Here is a 23,216-nt window from a genome sequence, read left to right as displayed (position 1 = left end):
ACTTATCTACCTAATGACTTATCCTACCACAAAGCTGTTCCTCTGTCTATTACAGAAATAGAATGTGAGGCCTAGGAAATATTTGCAGATAGCTCAAAATGAGTAGTGATGCACACTGATTTTTTTTAAGCTTTAAAATAATTTATTAGCTTTCTTCTTCCTTAAGTTAGTGGTTTTCAGAGAGGTGTTTCATGTTTTTTGGGTGAAAATCCTTGAATATCTAGCACAGTTCAGACAGAGATACCCTATTACAATGTTAAATGACATTAACATCCATAACAGGTATAGAAGTGGGTTCATTTATTATTCCCATTCATTGTAATCGAATGATTTAAAGTGATTATTTAAAATCTTTCTCACACATACACAAATAAACAAATATTCACTCTACACAGTATTACATGCAGTTGGACATCGTCAGAGAAGAGAGGGCTCATTTTCCACATGGATATGGTAAATATTCAATGCTAACATCATAGCTCACTGAACTTTTTTTAAGATGAGAAGCATACAAGAGCTTAAAAGCCAGATTTTCCTGATGTTTGCTGCAGTCTTGACCATGCTCTATTCAAGCCAGTGATGAATTCCTATCAGCTTTATTGTGAAGAATTTCCTCTTCTCAGGTTTTAATGACGGAAGTTGAAGTTACTGACAGTCTCAGATGCTTAGCACCATGCAATATATTCTTAGATTATAATGGGAGCAAAACCAATGACAATGAAGTATAACAGCATGAACTGAGAAATGCATTCCTTTCCTCCTTTGCTCATCCGTCACAGCTCCAAATGAAAGCATGCCTGTGACACTTAAAAAAATTTCAAGGAAAGATCACTTTTAAAAGCCAGAACTTACGGGAAAATATTAAGATGCTGAAATGCATTGCCAAACAATAGAAAAAGGAAATAACTGTGGTAACACAGATACAATAAGGCAGTTGCTTGCCGTTGAAATATGCTTGTTTACTGTTGATTTACCACACATATATTTTTCAAACTTTACTCAAAACCCTTTCCCCATATGATAAAAGCCTTGTCCAAGAGACAGCCTCTGTGTGTGCCAAAAATGAAGAAACCGTTCACTGAATATTTAATTGAGCTGAATACACTCAAAGTAAATGGAGATTCCCCAGGCAACTATTTCTAGAGTTGCTTGCAGTCCTGGGTCTGCAAGTCAGACAAAAATGTAAGCCATGCTAAGCAGCAGAAAAGGAACTAAAGATATCCAGTGTGTGTAGATTTCAACATTATCTCAAAAATCAAATGGGGGAAGTCTTGACTCTAAGAGGCCAGATTTTCACAGAACGCCTCACAAATTATCAACAGCACTGATGGTATATATGGACACTTGTCAAAACATTAAATTTCTCATTACAGTCATCAAGATGACTTGTGATGCACAGGTTACAACCAAAGCTAAGCAGAAAAATAAGCAACGTGGTGTTTGTAAGTGCCTAACGATGGATTTAAGGTTGGTTTTGTCTAGCATAGCTAAAGAATACACCACAACTGCACATTATCCAAGAGTGTCATTTCCAAAGAAGACATGTTGTACTATAATTGTTACTTTTCTATGCTGAAGCTAAGACTTCCAGTAAAATGAGAAATTATGGACTCTGTATATCTTAATTACGTCACCATCAGGATGTCAAAAAAAATTAACCAAGACACATTAATGAATGCTTTACTAAGGCTTTAAGGATTATGTTCTCTAGACAGCAAAAGCCAGTAATGACAAGAGGTACTGAAGTTAGCTTCAGCACGGAACAGCAAGACATCAAAGTCATTTTTAATGTATTCTTAAATACATTTTAATGTATTTTTAATGTATTCTTAAAACAGTACTTACCCTTGAAAAAGGGTAGGGTAGGTAAATTGCAGGACAGACAGGACATACTGGAAAACAAATACCAAATTAATGGACATCAAACACCTACAGTTTATAACATTAACAAACAATCACAAGAGCAACAAAATACACATAGAGAGTTTTCATTTTTCCTTATTTTGGTAGAAAAGACAAAAAAAATGCTTAGTAATTTCTCTTTCCGTGGCACATTTCCCTCCCTGCTCTCTTCAGGCCACACTGTGGTCTCAGAAATGCTTGTTAGGCCTCAGTCTTGACGAATAGCACCTGGGCTAACTTTCTCTTGAGCTTATCAGAAACACTGTCTGCTCCCAGGAACTAGTGCTGTCTAATGAGCTCCTGTTTTTTAACAAACAACCTTGGAAACTTATTTTCCTTGCCTGCATAACAACCCAAGTGGAACAACATTTTTGTTATTGAACTTTTAGAGAAAGTTACCAACCCGCATTGCAGCCGGGATGGAAAATTACTATGACTAAAGCCAATTCTCTTGTGACCCTATAAACAGCAGTCCTAAGTGAGCCCCTTTGATCTCTCCTGGACCACAGCAAGCTGTGATCAGCAATTTCCCTCTGAGTGGGACGCCTCTCAGAGCCAGTGAACTCTCAAGTTTGCTATACTTGGAGGACTGCCACCGAACACTGACAATGGAGCCTGGGCTGACACCCCCACTCCTCAAGACATGACCATTTCACTGCACTCAAGGGGAATTTTTCACAGGTATACCTTGTACATACTTCTTCAGGTCTATGTGCATACAAGTGTCAACATGCTATAGCAAATGTACTATGAATGTTGCTCTCTTAGATTCTTAAGTACGTTAGATTCGTAAGTAAGACAGGCCTCTAAGTGAGTCACTGTTGTACCTATTGTAAATTCTGTATGAATCTTTTGTTAAATTGTTTAAATTAAACTATTCATTTAGCACCATTAAGTTTAAGTGTTGTTAAAACCTTTAGGCCTAAACTGTTGGTCAAGTCTAGGGCTAAGTTTGGCATGGGGGTCCACCCTGAACCCTGCGACTCAATTGGAGTGTCTTATTCCCTTTTACCATTACACTTTTGTATCCTTACTTCCACAATAGATTATTTTAGGTTGATTTATTTTTAGATTGATTGATTTTAGTCTGATTTCTCTCTGTCTGTTTTAACCACCTGGAAATGATGTAGTAGATGCAATGACGTAGTAATGTAATAATGATATAATGTATGTAGTAATGATGGTAGTAGAGCAAACCTTGCCAATGAACTCTGTTGTGATTTCACCTTAACATTAAACCCATTCTTGCCAATACATTTGCCAGTGATTCTTTGAGCAACGTAAAACACTCATTTGTGACGCTTCCCACACCAGAACTGCTGGATGCTGCTTGAGTTACTGTGGAAGGTAACAGACACTAAAGTATATGGGGCATGGAGTGACTGCACAATGGAGAAGGCTACCTTCTGAATTGTACTTTCACTTTCTGAGCACACTCCATGCATCATACTGAATGGGAAAAGGATTAACAGAAACAAAAACCCATAAGCACCTGTCAATTAACATCATATCATACCACAGAGGCAACCTTTGGCAGAATCAAGACCAATAATCTTAACATAACCGTCTCCTTATGATCAACGCATCTCACACACCTAACATTCTGTTCACATGCTATTACATGTAAAATACTAAGCAGTCCAGAAAGCCTATTGGAGATGTAATACATGAGGGTGAAACACAAAGTCTCTGTGTTATTGTTTTAGCACTCTTTGTCAGGGTCTGTGTGTATGGATGCTGGTGTCTTTTCATGCTATATATGTATGTATGCAAATATGAGGCATTATTACATGTCTTTCAACATGTATATCTAGATCTAACAATTTCCTGTAATGCAGTATATAAATACTATTCCTGCAAAGGAGAAGAATGACTGAAGCTTCCTCAGAGAAAATGAAACATACCTGCTGCTCCTTCCAGGAGTCAGCAGAAGCTGCAAAGGGCAAAAGGAGAAGCTGAAAGCTTTCAACAGAGAGGAAACTGTGCTGAGCACTTTGCAAAGTCCAGTTTTTAGGTGTGTAGGGTGTCACTAAGAAGCTGGCATCAGTATAGAGAGACAAGGCATATTGATGAGCCATATTACACATACAAGAGTCAGAACTACCACATGGGTTTTAAATCAGGATGATACATCTGCACATGTCCGTCCCCCCGCCTGCATTTGCATACCACCTGCAACAACTAAAAGGTCTATATTCTAGTTATTTTTAACTTTATTACACCAAAATCTATATTCAGGTTTGAAAATGGAGGCCCTATGTTGAAGTCCTTCTGACTTCCTCTCAAGTACAGTTAGCCAAGAACCTTTCCCACTCCATGACGCAATTTGGCAGCTCTTCTAGCCTCTTTCTGTTTAAGTAACCACTGCTCCTAGCAGTCTGTCAAATCAAGCGCATTATCTCTCCCTACAGACTTTGTTTCCTGTCTGGACTTCAGTCTTTTTCTGGGCATCCTTAATGGCAAGTGTACCTTGGAACAGAAACCAGTGGCCACTGCCCAGAAGAGGTTTCATTTTCACCTTCTCTAGCCCTCTCCCAGAAAATCGATAACAATTCCTTCAATAACATCTTTTCTTTCACAAATTGGAACCAGAAACACATACTCTAAGATAAATAGGACAGCAAGGAGCAGTTACTCTATCTCCCCCTTCCAGAGTGAAAAAACTACTTCAAACTATGTTTTAAGTCTACAATTTTATTTGCAATGTGGCCACCTGCAGCTTACTTCTCCTTCTGCTTAAACAACACTAATAAGCAACTCAGTCACACAGTGGAAAACAAAATTCTTGTCCTTAATTTGCTGACTAATTAAGCTGTCACAGGGTCCATGAAAGTTAACATTTGTTCCACTACTGATACAACACTTTCAGTATTTCAGATTTTTCCCTTGGTATTATTGTTCCAGTTAACAGATCTTCTCTTGAGAATGAGTGTGGTTGCTAGATATCCAATCGTGCAATATATACAGCATCAACGATACTTTCAGAGCAGCTCTATAACACTTCATTCATTGGAATGATAGGATGTCACCTCTTTGCTCTCCTTAACAAGCCAGTATTGGAACTTCTGTGTCGTGGAAAGGTTGAGATGTCACACACTGAGAAAAGACCGGTAGCAGACAGTCCTATCCCCAGTTTCGGGAGCACACCTGGCTGGGGGGCGGTGGCCCTTCGGGCTGGAATGCCAGGGAATTTTTCACTCGTGGGATAGTCCCGTCGGGGAGGGGCTGGTCCGCGGCTCTCCCCGAGCAAAGCAGGGCAGGGCAGGGCAGGGCAAGCAGAGGACATCGTCCCTCCTTCGCCTCCTGCTGGGTCCCTGCACTTACCTCGCGCCCCATTCCCGCCGAGCGGACCGCCCGCCCGGCACCCCCGCACCTCCCTCCGCCCCGCCCGGCCCCTCCGAGACTGGGGCGGCCTCGCTCCCGCCCTCACCTTGTTGGTGAAGCAGGACGCCAGGTAGAAGAGGCAGAAGGCGAGGCCGCCCGCCGGCCTCTTCAAATACATCTGTCACCGCCGCCCCCGCCGGCGGCGCCCGTCGGCCATGGCAGCGACACGTCGCGCCGCCGCCGCTCCCGTGGGCGCCGCCTCCTCTGGCGCCGCTGCTGCCGCCTGGCGGCCGGGCCTGGGGAGGGGCCCGCCGGGAGCGCTCCCAGCCCGGACACCGCCGCATCCCGGGCGGCATCCAGGGAACCGCGGCCACCAGGGCAAGGCCTCCTCTACGCTGCCCTTATGAGACCCCCACTTGGAGTGCTGCGTCCAGCTCTGGGGCGCTCAGCACAGGACACGGACCTGTTAGAGCGAGCAAGTCCAGTCACGAAGAGATGATCAGAGGGCTGGAGCACCTCTCCTATGGAGACAGGCTGAGAGCTGGGGTTGTTCAGCCTGGAGAAGAGAAGACTCTGGGAAGACCTTAGAGCAGCCTTCCAGTACCTAAAGGGGGCCCATAAGAGTGATGGAGAGACTTCCTACATGGGCATGTAGTGACAGAACAAGGGGGAATAGCTTTAAACTGAAAGAGCGTGGATTTAGATTAGATATAAGGGAGATATTTTTTACGGTGAGGGTGGTGAGACACTGGAACAGGCAGTGGATCTGCCTCGAAGTGTTCAAATTCAGGCTGGGTGAAGCTGTGGGCAATCTGATCTAGTTGAAGGTGTCCCTGCTCACAGCAGGGACGTTGAACTCGATGACTAAAGGCCCCTTCCAACCCAAACTATTCTACGATCGTATGATTCACTGGTGATATGTAAGCTATAAATATCCCAGGGAGGTAGAGAAGCAGAGAAAGACATGCCCTATCAAGTCATGGCTACTGGGCGTCCTTATATTATGGCCTAGGTAAGCCTCATTCTTGTCAGGCCTGGTATTAGCAAGGTCCTATCTCTGCAGTTCTCACCTTGACTTTGCTCAGGTAACACTCTCTCTGTACACATATACTCTATTTTTAGAGAACGAAGCGGCATAAATAAGGAACTGACCATGGCCTAAACTGGGGAGTTAAGGGGGCACTAGGTAGTCAAATACAACCCATAAAATAAGTCTGTCTAACTTGCTATGTTTAGCCTCCAAAGACAAAGTCAACAGAGTGCAACAGTTGAACAGTCGCCACTGCATCAAGACAAATTCAAGCATTTTGGTGCATCAGACGTGATCCTATCTGTTTTGTAAGGTGGTGGCCCAAAACAGACATCAGATTTCCAGTGCTGAAAGATTTGGTCCATCCAGGTCTACAGAGATCACTGACAAGCCACTGTCAGAGTTAGAGATGGCAGGGTAGGTGACACAGCATTTCCACTTTGTAGAGCACCTGCTTATATAAGCATGGCAGAAATCTGTTTTGCAAACAAAGGTATAGTTTGCATTGTGCCAAAAATTCAGCCTGTAAAGCTTTAAAAAAAGAATAGGAAAAGTTTACAGATATCTGCAGAGACTAATGAAAGCATGCGACAAGAGTACTTTTGACTTAATATTTCAGTGGGGTATCATTTCCAGAGTGATCTCTCTGGTTTTTAGCAGTATTTCTTATTACAAGTGGGAGACTTGGGCAAAGATGATATATCTTCCTACAGCTAAATGCAGAGGCAGGTTTGAATTCTTGTTAACCACTTACAGTCAGTGATCAAGAATGAACGTATAAATTTCTGCCAGTATTGTTTATCATGACTGACTTGAATTGCATACTAAGTAATTGCTATACAGCTTTGCTCTAAATTTCGATTAATATGAAGGGAAGTTTCTGCTCTACCAAGATTTTAACTATTTTTATTGTGAGATGTGAATGTGTTGCTAATTATTTAGTTTAGATGTCATTTTACAGAACATTTCTTCTTAACATAATTCAGTTCAAAGCTTGATCCATTCATATAGGAGGTTGTGGGATCAAGGCCTAATCAGGTAATATTTAAGAGACTAAAATAGAAGAGTTATTTTTGAAAATTAAAAACTTAATAACAAGATATAGGAATATTAAGTCACTGTTTGAATCAAAAACTACCAAAATCCATTTTCTTAATTAGTGCTTGCACAGCTGTGCAAGAACAATGATTTTCCCAGGGCAGCAGGACACTGCTTTGATATTCTGCTCATTTATAAAACTCTTAAATTTAGACAAAGAAGATTGAAGGGGGCATGGTAGCAATCTTCACATCCCAAAAAGGCAGCTGAAAAGGCAAAGAAATAATCTCTTTCTGCCACGGCTAAGCGCAGAATGGAAAAGAACCACACTAGTACTTATCACCAGAAAAAGCCACCCTCACCAGGTACTTGGCAGTGCTGGGTTAACGGTTGGACTTGATGATCTTAAAGGTCTTTTCCAACCTAAATGATGTTATGACACTATAATGTCTCCATGGGACAAGCTTGTGTCGTACCTGCAGGTTGTACATTACAACCTGGGTCCCTGCCACCTTCCAAATGGTTTGTTTTTTAGTCAGGGATTTCCTGCAATAATGAACACCGAACAAATTGTCTTGGGATATTGCACTGCATTACGTCACTGCAGGTTGCTAAAGACAAATTAGATGAACTTTGGCTGATGAAGCTGATTCTTGCATGCCTGAGAGTTGATGAGAGTGGCTTTTGCTGGGCCTGCCTGGCAGCATGGGCTTTGGTAAATGTGTAACCCAGAACTTTGAGCAGGCTGGGAGATGCCACAGGAGCTATGCAATTCCTTACCACTTCTGCTCTTGGAGCCAGCCAACTTTGCTGGGTTGTTTTTCAGGTTATTGATGGCAATTGTGATGGCACATTTGTCTACAACTGTTGATAGATACCTTCAACAGCTGGAGGTGAGCCAGGCCTGAGGGTTCTAGGCATTGTTTCCTTCTTGTTGGGAAACTTGCCCAAGCAGACCTAAACAGCATCTGTGTTGTTGCAAAATGCCATTCTGCTGCCCCTGTCCTGGAAAGAGGGCATTTAAATCACGATACTATTTTCCAGAAAAATATTATGTATAAAATTGAGGTGTAAGAGGTCACATAGAAAATATTTAATTTTGTGTTTACCATGAGGTATGGGATTGGGATTAAACTGTTTGCTTATGGTTTGCTTTGGGGTTTTTTTTCCATTCCCTCTGTTACTCCCTGAGATAAAAATGAACATCGCCTATTTAATTTCACAGAATCAATTAGGTTGCAAAAGACCTCTGAGATCATTGAATCAACACGATGACCCAACACCACCTTGCCATCTAGACCATGGCACTAAGTGCCACGTCCAGTCTTTCCTTAAACACCTCCAGGGACGGTGACTCCACCACCTCCCTCAGCAGCCCATTCCAATATCTAATCACCCTTTCTGGGAAGAAATTGTTCCCAATGTCCAACCTAAGTCTCCCTAGTGCAGCTTAAGGCTATGTCCTCTTGTCCTGTCACTTGCTGCCTGGGAGAAGAGACTGACCCCCATCTGGCTACAACCTTCGTTCAGGGAGCTGTAGAGAGTGATGAGGTCTCCCCTGAGCCTTCTCTTCTCCAGAGTAAACAACCCCAGCTCTCTCAGCCTCTCCTCACAGGACCTGTGCTCCAGACCCTTCTCCAGCTTCGTTGCCCTTCTCTGGACTCCATCCATTTGTTTTGCCGTTCGCCCATGGTTTGGTTTGTTTTGGTTTGTTTTGGCTTTTTTCCACGGTTCCCTCGGTTACTTCCTGAGATGAAACCAAACATCAGCTCTTTTAACTCCCCCCGTTCGCTTTGCCGGCAGCCCAGCTCCGATGCCCGGCGCTGTCCCTCAGCCCTCTGGGGCCGCCCGGCGGGGCGGGGCGCCGGAACCACGGGCCGACCCCACCGAAGGCTCCGTCCGCCGCCAGCGCGCCGCGGCCGCCCCGCTGACATCACCGGAAAGGCGGGCGATGCCCGAGCCGGCGGCCAATGGGCCGCCTGACGGCCCGTGACGGCCGGGGAGGACCGGGAAGGACCCGGAAGATTTCGCAGTCGGAGCGTCGCTGCCCCGAAGAGAGACCCCGTTCCTGCCGCTCCCCGCCCGCCCCTGTGTGCCCCATGGACTCGGTGGGAGTCGCCGCCGCCGCCCCCGACGCCGGTCCGGGCCCCGCCTGGCAGAGCAAGGTGAGCGCTGTGCCGGCAGCCCGGGGCCGCTGCGGGGCCGCCGCCGCTGTCCGGGCTTCGGGGAGCTCGTAGAGGAGGAGGAGGAGGAGAACTGAGGCCGTGGAGAGGGCGCTGCGGGGCGGTGTCAGCACCGCCAGGGTCACGGTCACTTGGCAGAGCCACCCGAGCAGCGATGGACGGGGAATGGCGTTCTTGCTGCTACCGGCAATTATCTCCTTGCTGGAGGGGGTTGCTGTGGCGGCCTGATAAATGCGTTGCTTCTCTCCAAGCTCTGCTGGCGAGCAGGGGATTGGAGCTAAGCGAGCTTGGTTATCACGGCGGTAGGCAGTGAGTCACAGCTTAGTTGGATTCGTCACTTCCCAGCCGCCGCCTCCCCCAGCGAGGTTATGTGTGTGCTTCTGCAGTTTTGAGGGGATGTTTTATGACGGCTGTCTTTTCAGGGCTCTAAAAACGGGGGAGGAAGCTGTGCATAAGCTATTACGGTTGTGTTATTCCAAGAGAAGTTTTGCATAGATATACAAGTGTGTACACTTGTAAGCAAACTTTCTCAGAAGGCTTTACCCCGTCTTCAGAGAGTACCGACAAACTGACTGTTTCCTACCCCGATTAGTGACTACCAACCCCAGTTTCAACCCCAGTTCTCCCGAGTTTATGAAACTACTCTTTGAGTAGTTCCCCAAGTATCTGTAGAAGACAAGCTCTTACAAGATTATGTGAGCTTATTTTGGTGCCAGCGATAGCTAATTATCCTGATTATTGTGTTGTCACTTTACAAATCTTGCTGATTTTAATAAAATGCTTATTTACAGTGTCCGTGGGGAGCCCCTAACACAACGTCAATATCATGTTCTCTTGCTGATGTAATGAGTGAACAGCTGGCAAAAGAACTGCAGCTGGAAGAGGAAAATGCTGCTTTTCCTGAAGTGGTTGCGTAAGTTCGAGCCCTGGATTAGTGATCTCCATAGTTGTGCTGCCATCTTCTCTCTCTTGTGCGTTTTCTTACAGTGTGCTTAGTGCATAGCAATATAGCAAATGCTTTGCCTGTTGCCTCCTAACTCTGCTTCTTCAGATCTTTTCAGTGAAGATGGCTTCCCCCAGTTAAAAATCTTCCTTAGATTCTCTTCTCTGTTGCCCTTCCTTTTTTCTTCATGTTTTCTTTGCGTTTTCTGGGTGCATTAACCCAGTCTGTAAGCTATGTTTAGAGAAATCTCAGAAATGGGGATTTTTTCCTACCCTTTTAGAGACTTCTTTTAACAGTTTAAAATGTTATTTCAAGAACTGTCAGGTATATCACCTGTATCCTTCTACTACTTGAAAGCTCTAAACAAGGGCCAAGAGCTTACTAGTTCTAAACTTATAAAAATTTTTACTGCAGTCTTTCCTGTGAAGCAGAGCAAAGCAAAGTGACACTATTTGCGGGTTTGTTTTTATTTACAAAACATATAAATATGTATACACACACATACACCTGTATGCTGCCTCTTTTTTTGTGAAGGACACCTTAAAAATAGTGCTTAATGCTTCATATAGAATGGTAAGCAAGTAAAAGTTCAAGTAATGTTTCCATCATAAAAAGTGGCAGAGAGAAATGAAGTCATGATCTATTAATATTTAGTGTTGGCTTGAAGGGGAGGTGGAGAGCTGAGATCCCTTCCTTTCTGTGCAGCTCTACATGAAGTCTTTTGTATAGAGTGATGAAATGATACAAAGCAGTGGTTTATGCTTACATTACTGAGTTTAACTTTTTAAAATTTCTGCTTTCATCTCACACAGTGTTGCTGAAGGTCCATTTATTACAGGAGAAAATATTGACACTTCTAGTGACCTAATGCTAGCTCAGATGCTGCAGATGGAATTTGATAGGGAATATGATGCACAGCTTCGGCGTGAAGAGAAGAAGATCAATGGAGATAGCAAAGGTACCTTCATCAGAAGAAATATTTTTGCTTTGGAGATATTCTTGGCACTCTGTTTAAGTTGGCAGAGCTGTGAGGAAGTAGCAAATCCCTGATAATCACTGACATACTTACTGGTTTTCTTTCTCAAGTCTCCATATCCTTTGAAAATTATCGGAAGGTGCATCCCTATGACAGTGACAGCTCAGAGGATGAGGTTGATTGGCAGGATACCCGTCATGATCCTTACAGAGCAGGTATGTGACAGTTTTAAACAATACAGTTTCTTCAGTTCATAGGCCTAAGAATATGACATAGTTAAATCAAGTTTTCTTTGAATGTAAGGAGGCATACCAGTTGTATGTAAAAGCAATGACACCTCATTGGGAGGTGTCAGCAGGCGGTTGGGCAGGTAATTTCAGGCTTCTGTCTGCCAGTATATTGGCTTCAGTGGCTGAATCTGGCTAAATAACTATTGTACTTGGAAAGTATTCTGAGATGGGCATATCTGTCATCTACATTTGGCTAGGGTCAATATCATCTTCACACGACATTGAATATTCCTGTCTTAATATGCCAAAAAGCTGTCTGATACCCCAGAGAAGATAAAGAAGTAAGTCATAACATAGCAAAAGAAGCTGTCATGCTTAGGATAAGAGAAGACTTCATTAAGATCATACAATTGAAGTAATCTGAAATTATGTTACATTTTTGGACGTTGTGGGACCTTTGTGAGCATAAGTTACGTTTGTTTTGGTGTAAAGTTTGATTTATTTTTCTCACTGCTGGCAGATAAACCTACTACCACACCGAGAAGGGGTTTCATAGGAAAAGGAAAAGATATTACTACTAAACATGATGAAGTGGTATGTGGAAGAAAGAACACTGCTCGCATGGAAAATGTAAGTGAAAACTTAGGGAAATTTATTTTGTGTATAAAACTGGAATGCTGCAATTCAGCCAAAGAACTAATGCTTGTCCATGTGTGCTACTGGATAAGGTGCTGATTTTGGTTTAGTTATTCAAATTGGCAGTTTGAGTTGTGTGGGTTTTCTGTTTAATAATAGTTTGTTATTGACCATGATTCAAGAATTTGCACAGAACTGTTTTGGCAAAACAAAACTATCAGCAAGTTTGGCACACAGGCAAATAAAACATTGAAGCTACTTTTGAAAGGCATAGCTATTGTGTAACCTCCTTTCTTTAATTAATTTCGTCTGATGAGCCAAGTAACTTATTTTCAGTCAAATAATTGATTTACAGCTTTTCAGTCTGTTTATCTGTAGCACATGCCTTCCATTTTCTTTAAGGTATGTGGTGCAACTTCTGCAAATAAGGAAATGCTGCAAGTGCTATTTTTGCAGGATGTTAGGTAATCTCATATCAATTTGGGTAGAACTTTGAGTTCTGAGTTTAAAGCAATATGTTTTTTAACATAGTGACAACATTACCCGAAGTGGGTTTCACATAGGTCCTAATCTACCCTGGGTATTTCCAAATCAGAATGAGAAGTTTCTGTTTGTGCCAACTTTTGGTGTCTGCTCGTAACAATGCTTAAATTTCTATTATTTCTACTTGTAGTTTGCACCTGAATTCCAAGTTGGGGATGGAATTGGGATGGACTTAAAGCTGTCAAATCAAGTCTTCAATGCCTTAAAGCAACATGCATACTCTGAGGAACGTCGAAGTGCAAGGCTCCATGAAAAGAAGGAGCACTCCACTGCTGTATGTTTTTAATAATTTTCTCTATATACTTTTTATCTTGTGTAATAGCTGAGCACTGCTTTGGAAACTTCTTGAAACATTCCATTTTTAGTAAAAGAGTTAAGAAATATTATACTAACATTGCTGAAGGAGATGTTATCAGCCAGCTCCTACTAGAAAAAGGCTGTTTTTATTTGAGCTGCATTACTGTGAGAGCCATATCAAAGTAAGAGCAAGCACCTTCCATTTTCTTTTTCTCTTTGTCTTTCTAAATTTAATCAGCTATAATGAATAAACTGGCTGGAAGTTATTTATAGAAACTATCCAGAGGACTAATCCTCTGCAGTTCAACCCTCTGGCTCCAAATATCTGTCTTCATAGCAAGCTCCAGGAAGATGAGGTGACCAACTAAACTGACTTAATAATTTAGGAAGTCAGCTGATAGGCTTTATGGGTGATTTTAGAGTAGAGCCTCTGGTGATTCCTGCTGTGGACTTCTTCAAATCTGAGTGTTATGCTTTTCTTTATTATTACTGATATCAAAGAAATATAATAGTTAGGATATTTTGATTTATGATTTGTAAAGACTTCTTGAAAACACTGTAGAAAGTGCTGTTGAGTCTGTGTGGAATTGGTAAAATACTGTATGTGTTACACAGCTGATAAGGAACCTGAGAGTTAAATCCTAAGATGACAGTCCTGGAGCAGACTGATTTTGCTTCATCTGTTTATTTCAGTTTGGTTTTTCTTCCTCTTTATCAGTTGAGAGAATTTTATTATTACATTATTCTTTCCACATAGTTGAAATCTTGTGGTGTATAAATATCCTAAATTTGCTGTAAAACAAAGAATTATTTTAATGAATTGACTATTAATTTCTTGCCTGTAGGAGAAAGCAGTGGATCCTAAAACACGTTTACTTCTGTACAAGATGGTCAATGCTGGGATGCTGGAGACCATCACAGGCTGCATCAGCACAGGAAAAGAATCTGTTGTTTTTCATGCCTATGGAGGAAAGTAAGTATGTTGTTGTTACTGATGGTAGCTTTAAGTACTAGAGATGATTTAAAAAGCAGAAACCACAGAAATATTTAAACAGCTCCTTTTATAGCTTTTTTATTTCCAAGCCTTTAAAGTCTGTATTCATATGTATGCAGATAATAATAATAAATCTAAAAACCAAATGGTACCAACCATGAAGTAAAAAAAATCCCCACTTTCCTCCTTGGAGTCCATTTAATGAATGGGGACAAATCCGCCTGCCTTTCTGTAGAAACAGATATACTCCTTTTATAAAAAAGAAGTCTGGAGATTTTTGAGGAACTCTTTCCACCAACCTGCACCAGATTATAGAGGTGTCATGATGATATTAGGCTACCTGAAGATTGTCTTTCTGTACAGATCGCTGTATGGTCAGCTCCATCTGTGCAACTCAGTGGAGGTGCTATTTGTTACTTTAGGGTCACCTTGAGCATAGTGTTGGGATGCTGTTCACTTTGTGAGTCATGCAAGAGTCCAGTTGTGAAAGCTGCCACACTGGAAGGATTATAATACATTAGGAGTGATTGTAGTACATTTAGCTCACTTTAAATTAGTGGTGTTTGAGAAAGAAATAATAAAACCCAAATACAGATAATCGATTTAGAGATGTCAAGATAGAGGTAAGTTGTAAGTTGGAGTTGGGGAGAAAAGCTGTGCCCTTTTTTTTTTTTAACTTGACTGTTGCTTCAATGATGTTCAGGAGTGTTCTTTTGCTTGGTACTATTTAATATTTTTGTGGTGCTTTACAAAATACTATGATGCTACTATTATTGTTGTAAGGGAAGACTATTTTCACCTGTAAATTCTTGTAGCAGGTATATGCATTAACAGGGCTGTTATTAGCTATGACATTTAAGTAAAATATTACCAAACTGGGAGAGGTAACGTGTTTGATAAGCAACATATAATCAAAATGCCAAAACCCAAACATTCATATGCAAGTTTAATCATAGAATTGTTATAAACTTAACTTGAGTTGGCTTCTAGATTTGATAGAAAGTCAGACCTCTTATATTAAAAATTGCTGTATCTTGTATTATATAAAAAAACCAAAAGCATGCATTTGGTTGTAAAGATGCAAATAGTTAATTTTGTTATATATTTGACTTTTTCCACGAGAAGTGCAACTGAAGATAAAGTTATTCCTCCGGAATGTGCCATCAAAGTGTTTAAAACAACTCTTAATGAATTCAAGAACCGTGACAAATACATCAAGGATGACTACAGATTTAAAGACCGCTTCAGTAAATTGAATCCACGAAAGATTATTCGTATGTGGGCTGAGAAAGAAATGCATAACTTAACAAGGTAAAGAAAAAAATCAAGGGTAGTTGTCAAATGCCTTCTCTGTGTAAGGAAGATACACTGTGTCTGGGTAGAAGTTTAGATTTGTTTTTTAGGTCAAAATAATATACAACGTGCCATAGATTGAAAAAGGCTCTGGTTTCTTACAGTTTAATGAGTTGTCAGCATCTTCAGTGATTTGGCAGCACAGTTAACAAGCCCATGAAGTTAGCAGGCTCTAGTTGTAAAAGTGTTCAGTGAGCATTCTTAGACTCACTTATGACTTTAGGATCTGAATTTTCCTATGTGAAATAAATATATTTATTCAGTTTTCAATTCTCTCTATTTCAAAGACTTTTTTTATTCTGGATCAAGTTTCTTACACACTCTCAGATTGGAAATGAGCAAGCAGGAACTAGAACTATATGGTTTTGGGGCTTTTGTTTTTCTAAATCAGTATCTATTTTCCGATCCACAGAATGCAAAATGCTGGAATTCCTTGTCCTCAAGTGGTTATCCTTAAGAAACACGTCTTGGTTATGTCTTTCATTGGCAAGGATCAAATCCCAGCTCCTAAACTAAAGGATGTAACACTTAGTAGTGAAGACATGAAAAAGGCCTACTATCAGACTCTCAATGTAAGACAGTGCTGATTTCTCCTCCAATTCTGGGTTGTGTTTTCTTTTAGGTGAATAATTTAAAGGACAAATCATCATTTATTTACTTTTTAGGATGCTTGCATCACTTCCAAGATATGAAGTTCAAAGTCTTATTTTGCTGCTGCTTAATGTGTGACTTAGAATAAATAAAAAATTATCCACTAAAAAAAAGATATTTAAATTTAATCTTAATCTGAGTGGAAGACATGCTGGGACTTGTTGACAGATACTTAGCAGTAGAGGAATTATGAGCAAGTAGTCCTTTTATAGAAGCAGCATGTGGTTTATAAAATTCTCTGAAGTCCTTCTGGGCTTACCAAACACGTAATTTACAAGGCTTAAGCACTTTCGAAGAATGAGTTAGAATATTGCACAGTGGATTTTTCTATTTTCTGCTGTAATTGGTTCAAACGTACCTGCTAACTGCCCACTCACTATTCCATTATAGAAATTAAAAAACTGAACCAGCCAACCAACCCTGCATGTTGGTAATATAAATAGTCTGGGCCTCAAATTGTGAGACCAGTGAGCAACACAACCATGTTTTAAATGAATATGTATGCTGGTTAGGATTCAGCACCTACAACTCTGAGACTTCTTTCCTATGTGATAGCAGTGAAAATGACATGTATATCTAGAGAACATGTTTATCTGTTTCGTGCACTTGGACTGATTGGCAGAGCTGACCTGAGTTTACCAGACTAATTCTTCAGACTTGCCAAAGCTAAGTTCAGTGATAAAAGCTTAGTTTGCTGGCAGAGTACCAAAACTGCGATTCCCTGTGTGGAAATTTATTGAAGACTTGGGTAAAAATTATGTAAATTAAGACAGTGATTGGGGAAAGGCATTTTGTTTGTTTGTTTGTTTTTCTATAGTCATGCAAGCAATATTTATGTGGAGTTTAGCATACTTCTTTCATTAATTTTAATCTTTGCAGATGATGCAGCAGTTGTATAGGGAGTGCAACCTGGTCCATGCAGATCTGAGTGAATACAACATGCTTTGGCATGATGGGAAGGTGAGTTTGTTCTTAATGTGGGGAGGAAAGGTTTCACAGAATCACAGAATATGCTGAGTTGGAAGGGATCCACAAGGATCATGGAGTCCAACTCCTAGCCCTGCACAGGACCATCCCTAATAGTCACACCATGGGCCTGAGAGTATTATCCAAATGCTTCTTGAACTCCCTCAGGCTTGGTGCTGTGACCACTTTCCTGGGGAGCCTGTTCCAGTGCCCAACCACCCTCTGGGTGAAGAACCTTTTCCTAATATCCAACCTAAACCTCCCCTGACACAACTTCAGGCCATTCCCTTGGGTCATGTCACTGGTCACCACAGACAAGATCAGTGCCTGTCCCTCCTCTTCCTCTCATGAGGAAGCTGTAGACTGCAATGAGGTCTCCCCTCAGTCTCCTCACCAAGTGACCTCAGCTGCTCCTCATGCAGCTTCCCCTCAAGGCCCTTCACCATCTTCATTGCCCTCCTTTGGACATTATCTCCAATGTGAAATTTTAATACAAAGTGAATTGCTGTTTCTCTGTGACTACAGGTCTGGCTCATTGATGTCAGTCAGTCTGTAGAGCCAACCCATCCTCACGGACTTGAGTTTTTGTTCAGAGACTGTAGGAATGTTGCACAGGTAGGACCTCTTTGTCTGACAGTCTTCTGTTCTGCTGAATGTTTTCCAAGATAAAAATCAATTCAGAGCTAATTAAAAATCAGCCAATACAACTCAGTAAAAAATGATCTCCACCACTTATATACAAGTTTACTCTTGCATATTGTCCATGCCGATGGTGTTCTTCTCTGAAAGGGAAAAAAGTGTGGAAGAGTAAAATGATACCGCTAGAACTTAAAACTTATTTCAGTTATTTTTATCTGTGGGTCAAAAAAAGCAAAAATGTAACTTTGACTAAATGTTGTGATTGTAACTTGGGGAAGGAAAAGGAATATTTTGTTCTGTGTGGTAAAGTGTTTAACGTGTGCTTTTTATATTGACTAGTTCTTCCAGAAAGGAGGTGTGGCAGAAGCACTTAATGAGCGTGAACTCTTCAATGCTGTCTCAGGTTTAAATATTACAGCTGACAATGAAGTAGACTTCCAAGCAGAGGTATAGCTTTCTCTGTCTAACAATTTTAATTTGGTTAGCTATAGTAGCTGTTGTAATACCTTAACTTTCCACATTTAGTTTGCATGATCAGTGTGTGTGAATAAAATTTCAGCAGTCATTCTGCATCCCTTTTTAAAAACTTGAGTATTTCAGCCAGTACAAATGTTTACAGAAACTCATATTGACAGGCCTCTCCACCCCCTTTCCTGATTCCCCTGCTCACAAGTGTAAAAGGCTTCATGTTGCATTTAGTTGCTTCTTTCAGGATTAAGGCAAATCTAGTGATCTGGCTTTAGTTTAAAAGCTAGCATTGTTCTCTTCCCTTACATACCTTAAAGGTTGTGCAGAGAAAGGAAAGCTGGGGTAAACAATAATAATTGTTCTACTGCTTATTTTCACGGTTTAGATATTAACTTATTTGAATTTAAAGTTTGGGCTAGCGTTTTCAATTTTCAAGCCTAAAATCATGCTACTGTAAATATGGATGTGGGAATCTTTGGTCACTGTTGGCTTTTAATTTTCAACCTTTGTAACTCTTCAAGGAGTGCGTCCTGATATCAGATATTGAAAAAAACAGTTGTCAAACAGTCTATATTTACTAATTAAAGTTAGGGCGATGTGGCAATTCTACTCTACCCAATTACTCACGACAGTGTATGCTAGTCCTGCATGGAGTAAGTGGCAGCTTGAAATTAGGTAACTCCTGGGGAAGGTCCTTAGAGTAATATAGAGATAAAGGGACCACAATGTCACAGTTCCATGATCATTATGTATCAGGTAATCAAGCAAAAAATAGTTCCCTCACTGACTGTGGTGTGGCACCAGGGGGTAGGGTGTGGTGTTTTTCTTCTTCTTTTATGTCACTTTTAGTGCTTGTAAGTTCTATGGGAAAGATTTAACATTGCTGCTTACATAGAGGAGAATTTGAGCAGCTTCTTAAACTTCAGACTTTTGTTACTAGGGACTAAAGTCAAAATTATCTCCCCTGGAGTAGAAGGGGAAGCAATCCAAACTTAACAATCAGAAGATCAAAATACGCCACTGTATTGTGTTACTTCGATTGCACAAAACACTGAAGTATATCTGTATTCAACTTTCACTGTTAAAAATTACTGCAGTGGATTTGTAATGTTAGTATGACTTGTATTTCTCTCATGCTGATGGATTGGCTGAGTTACAGTGGAGGTGTTCAGAGTTGGAGAAAGGGACATTTCTATACTTTGAGGAATACAGCTTAAGACCTAAGAATCACGCAGTCCTCCCTGCAACTGGTACATTTCAGTTACGTAGCTTGAAACTATAATGGAGTGCAACTCATTTTAGTAACTTGTTGAGAACATGTTTCAAGCTGTACTTTCAGTCACTGAAATATACCTGCTCTGTCATCTACTTTTTAATGCTGTTTAGCAGCATTTTGGTGCAGGCATGGTTTTATGATTTCAGCACGGTTTTATTTTTGTCTCCCTAGATTGAAGCTTTGGAAAAGATGAATGAAGATCATGTGCAGAATCATGGAAAGAAATTGTCAACGTTTTCAAGTGATGGAGACCCACCTATATATGATGAATAGCACTGAGTGTATAGCTGCTAACAAAACAAAACACAAATTTACTGCTTCTAACTATGTTGGTGCAGTGGTAAATGTCAACTACCGATGTCAAGAGAGAGTGGTTGGCTGGGAATACCAAAATGGAAAACACAGCGAGCATATGGTGATGCCTCAGTGGTTTGCTTTTTTTTTAACTTGTCCCACACATCAGGCTGGCACTGTAAGAATAGACTGTCACTACCACTTTGGACAGTCTGACAACTTCACCAATTTCCCAGTTACATCAGACTGATGTAGCTCAGGTGGTCATATTTTGCATGATTCAGAGCTTATATATGTTTAAAAAAAAATTTAAAAAATCATCTGTATCATCCAAAGTATTTAGTGGGAAAGCACATGAGAAGAGCCCTTCTTTTTTTCCTACTGCAGCTTGAAAAACTAATTTAAAAATGTGTATGGACACAATGTCAGTGAACCTTTCCTCCCTCTCCACCAAGGGCAAAGCGAAAAGTCAAACCACGCACTGCAATTGTATGAAAATGTTAATTTAACAAACTAATGTATTTATATATGCAAAAGTCTGGACCTTTTCATTTGAAGTAGATGGAATGTGGCTCTAACTATCTCTGTAAATACAGTTGGGTATTACATGAGAAACAGATATGAATTCAACCTGCAGAGGACTTCCTTGGTGACATGCCAGGAAATCCTGACAGCTGCATCCAAGGTGCAAAGAGTAAGTTCAGTTAGCTTCACTCAATATACAAATGGTTCCAAGAACTTGGTGCAAACCAAAAACAGAACTCTGTAATAATCCTGTCTCTGCCTAGGATGTCAGTTTAGAGCATCAAATGTGCTTGCCCTGAAGGTAATCATAGACAAATCTGTGTATTCTTTTTGCACCTGTAAGCAAAAAAGCTTCACTTAGAAATATTTAGTTTCCCCAATCTATTTCATACTTTTATTCTTAATGTCAGACTTTATTTTTTACAAAGTACTAAAAATCTAGCAATGTTTCTCTCCAAAACAACACATTTAAAGATGGACTGATGTGGTGGGATGGTTTGGAATTAAGAAATTCTAATCAACTTCTTTTTAACAGATTGCTGTTTTTGATGCTGCTCTTTATCAAGCAGAATATAGTGATGCTACATGTGACATTCTCACAGTGTGCTGTGAAAGTGACTTTTTTATCTCTTTGTTGGAAAACTCGTGGTGAAGTAAAATCTTAAGATCTTATGGTGGTATTCTTGTATAGTTCTTTGCATCATACAGGCCTTCGCTGATCCTCAGTGTTTCACTGGAGCAGTCTTAGGGTAGGACTACACTCATTCCTTGTAACAATAGAAGAATTACTGTTTGAGTGGGTACTACATGAACAGTACACAACCTTGATGGTTTTGCCAGTTTCATCCCAGCACTTAGATCCTCTTCCCTTTCCTAAATCAGGTAATTGTCTTCCAGTTACCCCTTACTTTTGAAATAAAGGAACTTTTATCTTTTGGATACTTAAGTCTGTTCCAAATTTCTCAGTGAAAGTTTCCCAAAATAATAGTATTAGGGAAAGAACAGACTAGGTGTTGCTGTTAGCTGACCCCTTCGGGAAGACTACAAGCTTCCGTTGTCAAATATAAGCAGATCTTTTTCAGAGGAGAAGGCTTTTAAAAAGAAAAGGGTAATCTTATTCTAGGCTTATAACTAGCTTTAATACTCTTAACATTTCTTGGGGGGGGGGGGGAAATCTCAAAATGGTTGCTAATACCTTAAAACATTCTTGTCTAGGAAAGATGTTGATATCTACAGATACATGCATCAGGTGAGAGGAAGAGAGAGCAGAGATAAAGGGAAGTGAAGGGAGGGTGGCTTTTGGCCTGTTTGCCATTTGAAACAGGCCCTGCTTGTATCACTATGCTTGGACTGAACCCACAGTTGTTACTATAATTTTTAATTTCTTTCTAAAATTTGGCTAGCACAGGTTTAAAAAAAAAACCCAAAAACAAACCACACAACACCCCCCAAATAAATGAAGTAATTGTTCTTAAGTCTAATTTAAAGCTATTGGGCCCAATCATATTCTATATTCTATATTTTATATCATATATATGTTTACTTCCAGCAGTAAAACTGGCTCAGGAATTTGCTTTGAGATTTTAAGACATCTTGGTATGTTTTCAAGTAGTTGAAAACAAGTATTTGCTAAAACAAGCATTTTCCCGGACTCCTTTGAAATAAAAGGTTCCAGGATTATTATTATTATTATTATTATTATTATTATTAAGCAAATAGGATCTTAGTTTCGGAATTTGCCATCACAAGAGTTTCAGGTTGTGTGTTTATTTACTTGTCTGCTGATTTCAGCCACAAGATAGCTCAGTTTGTACTGCAATTATAGGAAGTGCATGCTGTTCTTTAGAGAAGTAGGAGAAGGTTAAATGTCAGTAGAATTTTTTAAATTTTGACCTTGGATTAACTAAATTTCTGGCTAACATGAAATTAATTTTTTTATTTTGTAAAAAATTATAAACTATTAGGTACTTTAAATGCTTTGGAAATACTTGTCATCTCCAGTTAACACAGAATTGTTTGATGATGCAGGAGGATTCTGCAGAACAAACATCTTGCTGTAATTCCTAGTTGTGACTTCAGTGTCTCTAGTCTAATGTGAAATTATTGCAGATGGACTAACTGGGTCACAAGTCAGTCAGCAGTTGTTTGTATGATAGTATGTCTTAGTATCTTGGTATTTAAATTTCTATTTCTCCTGTACTAAGCTGTGCTACTCTGTTTTAATCTGAAAATTTTTAAATCGGTAAGATCTCAGTCTTCCCCCCCCCCTTTTTAAATTTCCCTTTCTAAACCAATAAGCAAATATATAATTGATATTCTCTCAAAAATTCTGAATCATACTGTAGGGTTTGCAACTAGTGAACTAAGGCATTAGCCAGTGCATCAACCAAAAAAATCCCACTGCTAGTTCACTGTCAAGACTAAAATACAAATAAGCATAAATGCTGAGGACCAAGCCAGACTTTAACTTAATAATGCTTTATTAATATTGTCCCTGAAATAAGGGCTATTTTCAGAGTATAATTTCCATTTCTGAACTATTTTACAACAAACCACTGAAAAGCAGTTTCCTGCCCAGGAGCAGGATCAATAGTGACTGCTTCACAGTGATGATGCGGACAATTAAAGGCAGAGCTCTGAAATAGCTGGTTCCTTTTTTTCCCTCACCTGAAAGTTTTGGGTTGTGTTGTTTTTAAAAGCACTGTAAAAGGTTGGGCCAAAAGCCCCGCACTTGTCGTGGCCTCCTCGATGCTGTTTTGGTTTAGAAAGACAAAGTGCTTTTGTTTGTCTGCTACTGTTTTGAAGTCCACTACCTTTGCTTTAAAAAGCAGAATAAGTAAGTCCTCCCAGCTAGAGGGGTGCCCTGATAAATGGCACTGGTTAAAGTCAGAGCTAACCCTAGGACCTTCATTCCTCCTTTTTAACTCCTCTAATATTTGCACCCCTAA

At 40.4% G+C, this 23,216-nt stretch overlaps 2 protein-coding genes across 11 annotated transcripts in view; one reads left to right on the top strand and one right to left on the bottom strand.

Moving 5' to 3' along the window:
- TMEM241 (transmembrane protein 241) overlaps nucleotides 1-5,495 on the bottom strand; it is a 56,329-nt gene extending 50,834 nt beyond the window's left edge. For 3 of the 9 annotated variants that reach the window (XR_010430694.1, XR_010430695.1, XM_064655286.1), the window contains exons 1-2: nucleotides 5,333-5,494; nucleotides 1,846-1,892 (exon numbers count right to left, since the gene is read on the bottom strand). Coding sequence is in view for 6 of the 9 variants with exons in the window: in XM_064655286.1 (XP_064511356.1) it covers nucleotides 1,846-1,892; nucleotides 5,333-5,404 (119 nt within the window). In the remaining 3 variants the exon portion in view is untranslated. Of the gene's footprint in view, nucleotides 1-1,845; nucleotides 1,893-5,332 lie in introns of all 9 variants that reach the window. The other 6 variants (XM_064655294.1, XM_064655276.1, XM_064655259.1 and 3 more) reach the window with 4 other exon arrangements.
- A 3,733-nt stretch (nucleotides 5,496-9,228) lies between these two features.
- On the top strand, nucleotides 9,229-20,940 carry RIOK3 (RIO kinase 3). 2 transcript variants are annotated; one of them, XM_064655187.1, is made up of 13 exons: nucleotides 9,229-9,459; nucleotides 10,269-10,390; nucleotides 11,233-11,378; nucleotides 11,507-11,611; nucleotides 12,147-12,256; nucleotides 12,936-13,079; nucleotides 13,948-14,075; nucleotides 15,219-15,407; nucleotides 15,862-16,021; nucleotides 16,980-17,060; nucleotides 17,592-17,681; nucleotides 18,045-18,152; nucleotides 19,621-20,940. In XM_064655187.1, exons 1-13 carry the CDS (start codon nucleotides 9,265-9,267, stop codon nucleotides 19,720-19,722), a joined length of 1,680 nt encoding a protein of 559 aa, XP_064511257.1. In that variant the 5' UTR covers nucleotides 9,229-9,264; the 3' UTR covers nucleotides 19,723-20,940. The 2 variants fall into 2 exon arrangements, with proteins under 2 accessions (XP_064511257.1, XP_064511266.1); XM_064655196.1 differs by having other exon boundaries at nucleotides 9,232-9,459; nucleotides 15,222-15,407.
- The last annotated feature ends 2,276 nt before the right edge of the window (nucleotides 20,941-23,216 follow it).

Source organism: Pseudopipra pipra, chromosome 1, assembly GCF_036250125.1.
Source record: "Pseudopipra pipra isolate bDixPip1 chromosome 1, bDixPip1.hap1, whole genome shotgun sequence".
NCBI classification, from domain to species: Eukaryota; Metazoa; Chordata; class Aves; order Passeriformes; family Pipridae; genus Pseudopipra; species Pseudopipra pipra.
Note: the sequence above shows the minus strand (reverse complement) of the source record. Positions and strands in the feature narration are given on the sequence as shown.